The sequence below is a fragment of the Fukomys damarensis genome, unplaced genomic scaffold (genome assembly GCF_012274545.1).
Source record: "Fukomys damarensis isolate Sample0158 unplaced genomic scaffold, DMR_v1.0_HiC HiC_scaffold_14, whole genome shotgun sequence".
NCBI lineage: Eukaryota > Metazoa > Chordata > Mammalia > Rodentia > Bathyergidae > Fukomys > Fukomys damarensis.
Window position 1 is genome coordinate 81,409,296 of NW_022900926.1, and position 14,384 is coordinate 81,423,679.

Here is a 14,384-nt window from a genome sequence, read left to right on the forward strand (position 1 = left end):
GCTGTTGGCCCCCTTGACTTGACTGCTGAATTGACAGTCATTACGGCTTGTAGGCTGCATTCCCAGAATAAACAATAAATATTCATGGCCTGATTATTAATGAATAACCTATGAATAAGCATGGTCTATTTATGCTCATTACTGTGAACAAGACTTATTTATAATTCTTAAGAGAAGAAAAAATATATTTTAAAACTAGAGACCAACGGTGACGAGCTGCTTTTTGAGCAACTCTTTGGGAAAAACTTTGATGCAGCTTGTTTTTCTTAACTGAAAACATTATCTTCACAATTTAGGAGTATTTCACTGGATTTTATTTATTTATTTATTCATTCATTCATTCATTCATTCAGGTGGCAGAACCACTGAGCTAAACCCCTGGCCCTATTTCACTGGATTTTAAAGAACTTCTTAGCAATTTGTATTATTCAGAACAGTGGAGAAAAAGATTAAATTGTAATAAAGAGAACATAAGGAACCGGGGATTTAGCTCAGTGGTTCAGTGGCCTGCCTTGCCAGCGCAAGGACCCGAGTTCAATCCCGGTACCAAAAAAAAAAAAAAGAAGAAAACATAAAACTTTTAAATCAGCTGTCATAATCCTATTCCAACCACAGATTTGTGATTTGCAACTTGGAGTAATGCTCAGGCATATCATTACTCATTAAAATCTTATCTGTTGTAATTCCTTTTTTCTTTTATAATATAGTTCTCCAGAGTCTTGGCTATTCCTTTGCTTCGCTGCCTGTTTGTGTTTTAAAGCTTAATTACATCATTCTGTTCAAAAATTCAATTTTTCTATTACCACTTTTCTTCATATAGGTGATGAATTAACCGTGATCTCCACCTCAGTTATGTGTGAGTTTTTACCTCTAACTACTTACTTACTACTTAGTAGTTTATTTTTATTATTTCAGAAAATATTCTTGGATGCTTTCTAGGTTCAGGAACTTTGGTAGGTATTTTCAAACAGTTATAATTTTATGGCATAAAGAGCTATTTTTCCATTCATATATTTTTTTCAGTTGCTTTCCTATACTTTATATACTTGTTCTCTCTTAGGTTGTCAAATCCTAGAAAGTAAAAACAATTTTAAGACTTTCTTCCCACCCCTCACCCCACTGTCATTGCTCGATAGTACCATACACTATTATCAAGTTTTCTTCATGGCTTGATTTTTGGACTACGTTTACCAAATAATGTTCCATCTTGTTTGGAATTAAAATTATCTTAAATATACTATCTTGTAAAACTCAGTGAGTGTCAGCTAGCAAAACATAAGATTAGGAATCAGAAGTCATGGATGTTTTTCTCTAATTCTCCCTTTACCGTCATACATCAGACAGGGTATGAGGATTAGTGTCTTTTATTAAATCATTCAATCATGTGATGTTAATTATTTTAGGGTGCAAGTTACCAGATAGTAAATTACTCCTTATGTACTTGTATGCCTCTGGACAAATTAACTTACCTCATAAGGATATCGTTTTATTTTTCTCTTCAGAGACTTTTCTCACGATTGTTTATCTGAGCTTAGGTCTCCCATAAAACTTCAATATCAAGCAATGCTTTATGAGAATTCACAATATAGAATAAATAGACTGCAGGAAATAAAAAAAAAATAATTTTTCTTTCAAATGACCCATGTCACAGTTGAGATGAATAGTTGACCAAGACAAAAACATATATCTAACTTTACATTAAAATAATTCCATGAGGTGTATTAAAGAAATAAATTAGTTGTTTTCAGCTAATTGAGTTAGCTGCTGCTTCTTAGGATGCAGATATTATGAAATGTAGGTAATAATAGATTTTTATAAAGAAAAGAAGAGAGTATACTGGCCAAATATGAGTGTACTGGCAAAATAATCCACTTAGAAGAAAAAATAAGCAATATACAAATCTTGACAAAGAAAAATAAAAATACATTGTATGTTTATTTTCTTTACTGTGCTTTCAAATTCTAACATTTATTAAACCTGTCTGGAGCTTTCTGTCTATTAACGGTTGGCTTTCTAACAGCACTCTAAATTCTTGGACAGCACTCCATAAATTCTTTGGAAGGGAAAGGTTCAGTAATGAAAGCAAGGAGCAAAAAGGAATGTCAAATCATTTTAAGTCAAATATGAAAAAAGTGTAGATCAGAGTGCTTCTCCCAAATAATGGAGGCCATAAAGAGAGGATGCCTGAAGCTTTTAATATAGTTTTTTAAATCTGCAAATAATTTTAGTTATGAAATAAAAGTAAGACATTCTTTAATTCTCTAAAACCCTACATCTGTTTTTGTATTGATTGCTTATAAATAGTGAATAACTCTGTATAACTTCTTGTATACTCAGAGTAAAGTAAAAATGTTGATTTCTTATTTTTTAGGAGTTGTTTCCTTCTATTATGGAACAATTCTGTTAGTCAGTAGAACTTAATTTAAGAATAAAAGTAGATTATATATGTTTGAAATGTATTTTTATAATTAAAAGATTTATTCATTTAATTGTCCTCATAAGGATATCATTTTATTTTTTTGTGTTTATGTGCCTGATGTTATACTCAGTTCTGTATGCACCAAGGATGTTTCAGTTGTCACAAGAGTTGAGACAGCTTTAAAAACTCTATATAAAACACAGTAAGGAAATTATGTTTAGAGAAAAATAATAGATGGGAAACAGATGATGCTAGGAGTTTAATTCACTGTGTTGGAGGTGTGTCATAACAGTGTACGTTGTCTACCTTTGAAATAGGTCCAGAATCTGAGCATTTTATCTCCACATTTGGTGCTATCATCTTGTCCATTGTACCATCTTCTCTTTCTTAAATATTGCAGTGGTATCTCACAGGTTTTTACGTCTGTTCCTCTCTATGTTTGTACACAAACACCAGAGTCATCCTGGTCAAAAATAAACTTTTGATGATTGGGACTCCTGTCCCTCTCACAGTAAACGCCAAAGTCTTTGTAGTGACGCATGCTCTCTGAACTACTCTCCCGCCTCTTTGATGTACTCATGTCCCCTCACCTCATGCCCCCCTGGCATCGACTTCCACGTTGTTCTTCACTCTTGTCAACTTTCCCCTTACTAGTGTGCTTGGCCTTCTTGTTGCCTGAAATGTTCTTGCTTTAGATGTTTGCTTCACTCACCCTCTTCTTCACACCCTTCCTAACACCGAGGCTTCTCTGACCTCATTTCCTATTGGCCCTCCCTGCTTTTATTTCCCCATGAGTACTTTTAATTCTTTAATATGCTGTTTATTTTACTCATTTAATTGTTTCTCATCTCTAGCACTAACCAAAATGTAAGCAAGCTTTGCTTGCTGAGACAGGGACTTTGTTTCTCCAGTGCGGAGATTACTTCCTGGGTCATAGTGGAACCTCAGTACATAATGACTGTGAGTGTGCTTGATGCCGACTGCAGTTTAGGTAGTACAAGTAGCAAAGGAAACAGTAGTGAGAAGATCCAGTGAAGAAGGATCACAGCCCTGGAAACTTAAAAAAGAGTGTGTAACTGTGTGAGATGTCACAAATAAATCATATAATAAAAGTAGCGGTACGAGAGGCCACTGAGAGGGTAAATTTAGTGTGAGGAGAACCCAAACTTCAGTGGATTAAGGATAAATGAGTATTCAATTGTAAGTAAAATGTGTGGACCACTGGGTTATTTGTAGTATTTAAAATCTATAGTAATTAAATTTTGCTGTTTTTAGAATATGAGCTATCTGAGATTTAATGCTTGTGAGCTGCTTTGATCTTTGTCAGCTTTCACTTATTATTTGATTTTTGGAACCATCAGCCAGCATGGTAAGTATTGTTCAGCCTGCCTTTTACAGCTGAGGAAATGCTGAGACATAAGTAAATGCCTATCAGGTCACTGATAGAAAGTAATAGAACAGAAAGAAAAGGCGGGGTGGAGGAAAAGAAAATACATCTTTTGACTTCTAGTCCAGTGCTAATTCTTTTATTTACACAGATGATCTTAGTTCAGTTTTATTTTGCCTATTTGTCACTTTTTAAAATTAGGAAAAGAAACCAAGGGCATAAATTAATAGTGCAGATGTTGTTCATGTGACACTGATGGGCAGGATTTTGTCAAGAGAACTGGACATGGATAATGATAAACTATTTAGGGGTTCGATTTATTTATTTGATAAAATTTCATAGTTGTGTATGCCTAGATGTATGCTTTTAGGTTATTTTCAATTGATGGTTATAGATAGAACTGTTTTCCCCCAACAGTAATGTAACTAAGATAAATACTGTATTTTCTACTGTGATAAAACATTTTGTAGGGCCGGGGATTTAGCTCAGTGGTTTTCCTTGCAAACACAAGGACCTGAGTTCAATCCCTGGTACCAAAAACAAAACAAAAAAAAAAAACATTTTGTGTCTATCACCTTGGATTATTTCTGTAGCAGTACAGTTATTAAATATTAGTAACAGCTAAAGGAACATATCACACAAAAGTGCAGTTAAGCCAACCTAGAAATATTCTGACTTAAAAGGAGGCTGGTCTGATTTGTCTTGAGGTCATTTAATTAAGGCTGTCATTTTGTGTTATAATGTACAAAATATATTAGTTAGCACTGTGTATTATTAAGGTGGATGTGTCTTCCAAGCATGTTAAGTTTTATGTTTAGTTTGGGTCTTTACAAACTCAGATGTGAATTACAGGTAAGTGGGAGAAATATTCTCTCTGCTTTCTTAGGATTTCCATGTAGCCTTACATGACTTTTTCTATTACATGAATTCTTTTTATCTTCTCAGGTCGATTTACTTTAGCCTAACCATACATATTTCAGCATGCAATGAATGAGAATTTAAGAGAAATAAGTTTTATATTTTCCCTAATAGAGTTCTGTTCTTATAAGTGTATCTTTTTAAAGTTGATATAAAGTTCTTTCAGTAGATCTTTTAATTTTATAAGACTCACATGGAACATTGTTTTTACAGGTTTCTGAAGGTTTGCGGACATGAATTAGTACGCCTTGAATTATCTTGCAGTCATTTCCTTAATGAAACTTGCTTAGAGGTTATTTCTGAGATGTGTCCAAATCTACAAGAGTTGAATCTCTCATCCTGTGATAAATTACCACCTCCAGCTTTCAACCACATTGCCAAATTATGTAGTCTTAAACGACTTGTTCTCTATCGAACAAAAATAGAGGTAAGAATGACTCCTTTATGTCTTTCCAACTGAATATTTAGTTGACTTTAATTGTTCATTATAATTGATATTTAAGTGTTCATAATAGTGTGATTTCTGAATTTGAAATAAAGATTTTGGTACCATTTTACCACATCATCAGAACTAATTTGGTGATTTCAATGCTAAGAGTCTACTATGTTTTTAAAATATAACAAAATATTCTTCTCTGTATTCTTAAAATGTTTGTGATGCTGTGTTTTTCATGTCTTCAGGTAAGGAAAGGTGGAGTAGGCTGAGGTAAGCTGAAATGCTGGCAGAGATTAAATTACAGAAAGGTGGGAGTGTAGTACACAGGATTACATGTACCCGGAAGGGGAGGAAGCATAGTTGAATTTATCTAGGATCAGATTCAGGGGTTGAAACTCCTGATATCATGGTTTATAAGTCTCATTTTCAAAAAATGAAATCCTGTCATATATATTAGTTTACTTGCTTTTTTTCACTCAGTATCTCTAGGACATCTTTTCAGATCAGTACATAATACTACCTGACTTTTAATTAACTTTGTATTATATGCTATACCATTATCTAGTTGGCATCCAAATGATGAACATCTAGTTTTTCCAGTAATTTTTTTTACACTATCTAGCAGTAACCTTTATGTAGTTTGCATATACATGCTGTTACTGCTGCAGGATAGAGTCCTAGAAGTGGTATTACTGAGTTCAAAGAGCATGTGCACAGGGCCCTACAATAAATATCCACTTTCTGTTACATGCTTTTCCCTTCTCTTATAGGCATGTTGGTTGATTTCTATTTTTACCTATTGCCGTCTCGGCTTTTGCTTTTCTGCTTGTCTAGAATAGTTTTTCAGCTTCTTAAACATTTTAATATTTTTCTAGCTCATTAATTTTTTAAAAGTGGCTTCCATTTTATGCCTATCATGTCATGTTTTACTTCCTTCTTAGTATCTCTTTGTTTAAATTCATATTCTGTCTCCTTATGTTAGGATAAGTAATGATAGGAGCTATGTCTTATTTATTGTCATGTTTCTAGCATCTAGAATAGGATTTGGTTAGACAAGCCATTTAATAAAACTATTTAAGTAATTGAATAAAGATAAACAAATACTTTTCCAAAATGCCATATCAGTGCCCATCAAGTGCTCTTGCCTATCTTGAATTAGCTTCTCAGTATGCCAGTTTCCTCATTTCTACCTATACGTATACACACATATACACTGCTTGTGAAGGCAGTAGTAATAATTATGAAGGTGATTTGCATTGTGTTTTACTACCTGAGGGGAAGACCATTCTTGCTTTTCTTTGCAAGCGCTTTTTTTGGTGTAAATCCTTATGTGGTATATTTATTCTTCCAGATGCATCTTTCAGAAAAGTTTTTATTAGACGTACATTCATTATGTTTCATTTTTCTCTCTAGTAAGGCTTCCCATCTACTCATGTAGGTCTTGTTTTACATCTTAAGGACATGTTATAGTTTTCTCAGATCTTAAGTCTTTTGGGTTAACTTTGTTCATTACATGGTATATTTTGAGGTTATTGGCTTTTCCATTTAATGTTAATGGTTATTGTTAGATTACATTATATATATAATATATATTATATATATATGTACATATATATATATATATAGATTAGATTATATATATACATACATACATACATACCTGATTTGTTGTTGCTTTCTAATAAATAGTCTTTATAAGCCTCATTTGATTAAGAAGATCTTCTAAACATTATATATCATATTAAATATTTAAGTCTTCTTTAATACATGGTTCTTGAGTTGCTGGGTAATCCCTATATGTTTTTTTGTTGTTGTTTTGTTACTGTTGTAGACCCAGAGCCTTGATCATACAGAGCACATATCTGTCACTAAGGTATATACCCCTAGCCCCCAATCTCTCTCTATTTTTAGTTTAATGAATAAATAATTTGATTTTGTAATATTTTGGAGCCATTCTGCTTGGATGTGTCTGCTGCCATTATTCTTACTAATTGGGTTACCTTGAGGAAGTTTTTCAGCTCCCTGTGTTTCTCCTTCTGTAAAGTAGAGACAATGATGGTATGTATTTTGATGGGTTATCATGAGGATTAAGTGAGTCAGTGTGTTTAAAGTGTCTACAGCAGTACTTGGTGCATAGTAAATGCTATAAAGTGTTTATACTTACCAGTATTTTTTACATCTGCTATTTTAGGTGATACTAATCGGTAGTTTTCTTTTTCATCCTATTTTGTTAGGTTTGAACATAGGGTTATGACAATTTAGCACAGTGAATTGATTGGAATAAATTTTTTATTGAAGTAATTTGAATAAATGGAAATTATCTGTTAAGTATATTTACTTACAGAGAGGTAAGGACATTTAACCTTTATAGTAGTAAATCTCCCTTTTCTTTTTAAGCAAGTAGCTTTTGTTCTAATCTATGAAAGTACTTAAATATGGGAGCTTTTAAAAAACACATTATTCTCAATTTGAGGGAAAATGTTTAGCTTAGCAGGTTAACTGGTAAAGAAGGAAAACTGAGAAGAACACCTTGATTCTAGTTATGGCCCTACCAATGATAAGTTTAGTAATCTAAGTTAAGATGTCTCAGATTCCCAGAGTTTTTATTTGTAAAATGAGAAGACTATTGTCCCTGAATATCACTTTAAATATGGCCACTGTTTTCATTGGTCTGTGGTTAACTGATTCACCGTTTGTGTATTATGCAATACTTATTTTTCATTGGCACATTACTATTTTATTGGCCTTTATACTGTATTAACTGAGCAAGATAATGACTCAGTTTTAGCTTTTTTTCTTTTTTTTCTTTTTCTTTTTCTTTTTGGTACCAAGGATTGAACTCAGGTCCTTGTGCTTGCAAGACAGACGATGGCACCACTGAGCTAAATTCCCAGTGCTTAGCTTTTTTGACAGTTGAACTTTTGAGGTGAAATATAATATAATTATGCGAATTCTTGGGTAAAAATCAAACTTACTAGGCATCTTACATTTGTGATGATTTGTGAAAATATAGTCATCAGATATTTTTGAAATGTTATATATTATCTAATTGTCAGAGAATCATTAGTCTATAGTTTTCTTAAGTTTGTCTCAAGAGATTGACAGACTATGACTATAGTTTTTGATAAGTGTGATTGATGAGGATAAGATTTCACATCCCAAGTAGTAGTTTATACATATGTATCTTAAGTCTGGATAGCATCAACTGTAGCTTCCCTCAGTTACTTACATAGAGATGTAAAGTCATTGTATAGATGGATTAAATTAAATTTAGGTGTTACTGTGATATTTCCTAAGTTTTTATTAAACCAGATGCTAAAATAACATAAAAATTACATACTGTCCTTTTTTTTCTGACATTGGGAATTTTTTAAAAAATTATAAAATTGATTTTCATTGACCTATAGTTGACTTAAAATAAAATAAAAATTATATTTTTCTAATATATATATTCTAAATGGCAAATTCACATTGAGAAAAACTCACTGAAATTTACTTTTAATGCTTCCCATCTCTACATATTTCTTTCTAGCTGTACTTTATTCACTTCTGTTATCTCCTCATTGGTAGGATCTACATCAGTCACATTTGGACAGTAAGTAACTTGGATTCTGTAGCCACAGCACTGGCCTTTATGTCAATCTGTAACACTTGCCTTGTCCCTTTGCAAAGCATTATGTCACTTCCTTCTCCCTTTCATACTCACATCCCTTGAAGACTGCACTTACTGATGTTGGTCATTGGGAGCAAACAGAATGAGAAGATAAGATTTAGGAGACGGGTCTCTCACTAAACCATTCACATAATCATTCTGTAGCCACAGCACTGGCCTTTATGTCAATCTGTAACACTTGCCTTGTCCCTTTGCAAAGCATTATGTCACTTCCTTCTCCCTTTCATACTCACATCCCTTGAAGACTGCACTTACTGATGTTGGTCATTGGGAGCAAACAGAATGAGAAGATAAGATTTAGGAGACGGGTCTCTCACTAAACCATTCACATAATCATTGGCAGTATGTTCAGATGTCAAGGGCGCTGTTGAAAAGAAGGCATAATACTTGATTTCAGATGTCTATGCTTGCTCCAAGGAAGTGTATGAAAAGAAACAGATATGAGGGCCCGGGATTTAGCTCAGTGGTTCTGCTGCCTGCCTTGCAAGCCCAAGGACCCAAGTTCAATCCCCGGTACCAAAAAACAAACAAACAAGCAAAAAATAGAAAAAAAGAAAAAAGAGAAAGATATGAATTTGAACTCTGTAGATGAGGTAACTTTATTTTAAAAGAACTGCAGATTACTTAATGCCCTTTACTCATTTTTTCTAAACCCTATAAAAATCCAAAATAAGCAGAAATTAGTATTATAAAATATTCATGTTTTGTAGAATATTACCCTCAGAAAAGTCACATTTATAATATAGTTGTTACATTTTGTGTGCCTATATATAATTTACATTAATAAACATAGTATAACTATGTCATTTTGTAAGACCTAATCAAGTGTATGTACATGATGAAAAATACTTTGGAGGATTTTTGAGACTCAAATTTTAGTTTCAGAGTTTGAGGAAACTTCCTGAATATGTTATTTGCTGTTCTAGACATTTTGCATTATTTATTTATATGAGTCCAATGAGAGTAGGTAGTATTCCCATCTTATAGATGATGAAATTAAGGCTTCAAAGGATTAACATGTTGCTCAGTGAAACAGAACAATAATATTTAGAGTCAGAATTCAAAGTCTGGTAGCCTTGGTAGTGTAGTTAAAAATTGTAAAATTATAAGATAAATAATATCAAAGAAACATAGTCATTCTAATAGCTTATCTGCCTCTATCTAAAACAGTGATTGCTTTTCACTACTTATTCCTTTTCTAATTTGCAATTAAGGAAATACAACATTATAACTATAAATTATAATCCAGTCTATAATATAAGCTGTTAAATACTATTTTATAAATATCTGCTAGTCCCAAATAACTTCTACAGGGAAATGGAATTTTTGTCTTCTATTTTTATTATTAACAGATCTAGTTTGAAGTCTTTATTTTTTGAAAATCATGGTTATTCAAGTTATATTTAGAAATGTTTAAGTGAAAGTTTATAGAATCAATACACAATGAACTGCTTCAAAAGAATGGCTGATATAAACCTACTCTTGATTTTAAACTGTAGTAGAGAACAGCATTAAGCCAGATAATCCTTGAAATAATTTAGGCATATAAAATGATGTGTTGTTGATAGCTAAGAGGTGTGTTCTGAAGTGGCTAGCAGGAGCCAAGTATGCTGCAGGCCTGATTGCTCAATGAGAACTCGGGAGAATGAAACTGTGGCATACTTAGAATTGACTGATATGCTTGTAGGTAGATCCTGGGATGCTGCTGTGCCCTCTCTCTCCAACAATGACTGTTCAGAAATTTTAGTCGTACAACATGGTAAAATATCGTTTCATTTGTTTCTTCAATTTATTTCTTGAGGTCTTTTTCTTTATTTTCATGTGTTTAGGATTGCAGTGAAAAATTGCTTCATCAAAGAAATAACAAATGCCTTCTTACAACAGCCAAAAAAAAATAACCCATACCCAAAATAAGCTACAAGCTATTTACAGAATCAGTAACATATGTTTTTGAATTTCGGTAGGTACAGAGCAGTAAATATATGCCTAACGAAGAACAAAATACTGTTATATTATTGAGGCACAGAGTAGACAGGTGTATGATAAGCCCAAGTGCATGCGTGCAGTGTCTGTACTTTGTGGTTGGTTAGAAGATACTCTGTGTGAAGAAACCCTTTTAACAAAATGCCCCTCCATCTGAGATTTACATGCGTGTAAGATCCCAGAATAATTGGTGAAATTGATTAGTAGACATGGTAATTTTTAACTGAATTTGGTGGCTCTTTTAAAGTTGAGATAAAATTTTAGGCTAAATATGGAAACAGAGCAAATGGGAAAGAAACTGCTTTGTTTCTCCTCTTATTTTATTTATGACTAGGAAATAATTAGAATTAAATGTTATAATGTTTGAAAGTACCTTGGTTTAATCCTTTTATTTCTTTCCTTCTCCATGTATATATAGTGGCCTTACTATATATGATAAGCATTGACTATAGTCACTTTGGCCATTCATCGCCACACATAATGATATATTTTTATAAGAATAGGGCTGTAAAAATCTAATTCATAGACTTTTAAATATCTAAAAGCAAAAAGTTCTATTTTTAAGTAATCCTCAGTCTTTTAGAAAAAGTTGGCTTTCAACTTTCAAAAAGAAAAAAATCTTCCATACACTTTCACCCAGATTCCCCCACCATATGCATTTGTCTTTGTAACCATTGGAAAATAAATTGAAAACATAATGACTCTTAATTCTATGAGGGCATTATAACTAAAGACGTAATTTATATCTGAAATCCTGTTTGTCTAATAGACTGAATCATATCTCCCCAAAAATCATTTATTGAAGTTCTAACCCACAGTAGTACTTCAGAATGTGAGTATATTTGGAGACAGTACTCACAAAAAGATAATGTTGAAAGAGGTCATTAGGGTGGGTCTTAATTTAATATCACATATCCATATGAGAAGAGATCAGGACACAGACCTGTACACTGAGCAGACCATGTGAAGGCACCAGCAGATGACATTTACAGGCCAAAATGAGAGATTTCAGCAGACTCCAGCTCCATGAACTCTTTGAGCTCAGCATTTACAGCCTTCAGAATTGTAAGAAAATAAGTTTCTGGTAGTTAACCTACCTCTCTGTGGTACTTTGTTATGGCAGCCCTAGCAAACTAGTACAATTTATAAAGGAAGCCATGTGAATAACTTTTTAACATATGCATAAAAAGTATCAAGTCTTGTGCATTTAGTGAAACAGCCTGCGTTAGTGTTAGAATTTTGAGCTTGTTTACCTTTTCTTTGTTTGGAAAAAAGAAAACATCTAAAGTGGCGAGTAAGGACATGACAGGTAGCTCAGTAAGAGTGTCATTCTGTTGCTTAGCAGCAGAAGAAAAACCAAGAGTGTTTTTTAAAAGTTGGAGTTATAAATGGAACACCTGCATCCAGTTTTGATTGCTTCACTTCAAGAATGATAGAGCATAAATTGAAAGAATCTGAAGAAGTGAAAAAACTGATTATAGGTATTGTAGGGGACTGGTATATGACAGTAATCCACAAGTACGGTTCAGCAACTGTTTACTTGGCCTGCTAGGCTGTGTGGAGAGTTTCAAGGACCCCTCCATCTTCCTCTTCGTTAACTAGAAGGAATCAAAAGTAGTTGACCTTAACTTCTTTTTAATATCAACTCTTCTGTTTTCTTTTTTTCTGTGTCAGATTATTCAACAGGACACACACACACACACATAGTGGTAGCTCGGTTCACAAATTTAATTATTTCCACAATTCTGGTCCATACCAAACTAAGTGATAACTGAATCAAATTTTCACCATAAGGTCAACATTGAACCTAACCATTCAATTTTATTTAGTTCTTGTCTGTGACTAGAATCGTGGAAAGAATCAAGTTCATGAACTGAGATATGTGTGTGTGTGTGTGTGTGTGTGTGTGTGTGTGTGTGTGTGTGTGAATATATGTATATTCACACCTGATGAAAGCACCTGGAGTTTCCCACAAAAGTATATAATCTGTCTTTTTAAAAGGGCATGATTTGATTTAGTGTTATGAATTTGCTTTCTGCCATGTAGATATGGTAGTCTACTTACTGCATTCTTATTTGATTTAAAGAACACATTATTGTACAATGGCAGGAATGACCTTTTCTTTAACAGAGCCAGTGTAACATTAAGACAAATAGTATGGCAAATAAAAGGAATGGGCTCTCACTTAACAGATCTAATGCACATAACTAGGACCACGGGGAATAATTAACACATTCTCTTCAGTTTGAACCACTGGTAGAACATGCATGACTGTCCCATTGGGCAACTTGTTCCACTTTTGGTATAAGTGGTACTGTCATGCATGGGACAGTCATACATGTACCACTGATGGTTCAAGCTGCCCAGAAGCAAGACACAAATTATGGTCCCTATATGAACTTGTTAAAGAACAACCTACTTTGGTCACTTACACAGACTGATGGCTGTCATTAGCCTTCATCTAAAATGCAGTCTTCTTTCAAACAGATTGATTTCTAGATAACCTATAAAACCGAAGAATATTAGTAATTACTTTGTTCTTAAACAGACTCTAGCTATGATGCAATAAAACCAACTTTCTTACAGCCCTTGGTATATGTTTTAGGACAAGAATGTATCTGTACTTCTTTCTTTCTCCTGATTGGCCTTGCAGAAGTTCCAAAGTAAATACAGATGCAGCTTTTGGTGTCAGTGCTTCTGTGTGATCTTAGCAAATAGGTTTACTCAGTCCAAGTAAGGTCAGAAGGCCTGACTGCAGTGAGTGGGGTGGTCACTCTTGGAGGGCGTATTCATCAATTACAGTTCTGCTCGACCAGTAAACCAGGTGTAAGAAGTCTACCTGGAAAAGCTGCTGTTTATTAGGGATGGCTGACCTGCCCATTCTCTCACTGTTGATATGTCCCTAGGGAATCCAGTTTATAGTTACAAGGTTTGTTGAGTGATGAGAATTAATTATGATTTCAATGCTTACAGGCATCAGCACAGAGCAGCTTGATACCTTCATCTTAACCATAAGGGGAGAAGTCCTTTTGGAAGAAGGTAGATAATCTTTGGACCACAGCACTTTCTTTTCTGAGCATCACTTAGATGAACAGTGCTAAGCAGTATATATATCAGACTCTTCCTGCCTGATTCTATGACTGCCTAACCCTTAGCCCTTTAATAGAAAGTTTCTTTCTTTACATATTCAGTAAGGTTACTAACAAGTCCCACTGGTGTATAAACTTCCATGCCTTTTTTACTACCAGTCTCTGCTATTACCTATTATGGATTATTATGAAAATTGATCATTAGGCATTTGTGGGGAAGGATATATTCAACTATATTATTGTAGATCAAGTTACTATAATGGTGAAAATAACCTCTGAAAAGAAACTGCCAGGCAAAAGGTATATGAGCATTTAGTTTTAGATTTTGCTTTGTAACATATATTGCAGTTTGACAAATCATCTGAATCTTCTACTGAGTTTGGTACTTTACAGTTAAAATTCTGAGTCTGTGGTCTATGGTAGTGTATTAGTTACTTTCCCTTTCCTGGATCAAAATAGTCATGAGCCACAATGTAAAG

General features: G+C 33.6%; 1 protein-coding gene across 2 annotated transcripts in view; it reads left to right on the top strand.

The window, feature by feature from the left end:
• The window catches only part of Fbxl4 (F-box and leucine rich repeat protein 4), a 54,385-nt gene that overhangs the window by 19,028 nt on the left and 20,973 nt on the right, over positions 1-14,384 (top strand). For both annotated transcript variants that reach the window (XM_010637367.2, XM_010637368.2), the window contains exon 5: positions 4,938-5,151. In XM_010637367.2, the coding sequence (XP_010635669.1) occupies positions 4,938-5,151 (214 nt within the window). The remainder of the gene's footprint in view (positions 1-4,937; positions 5,152-14,384) is intronic.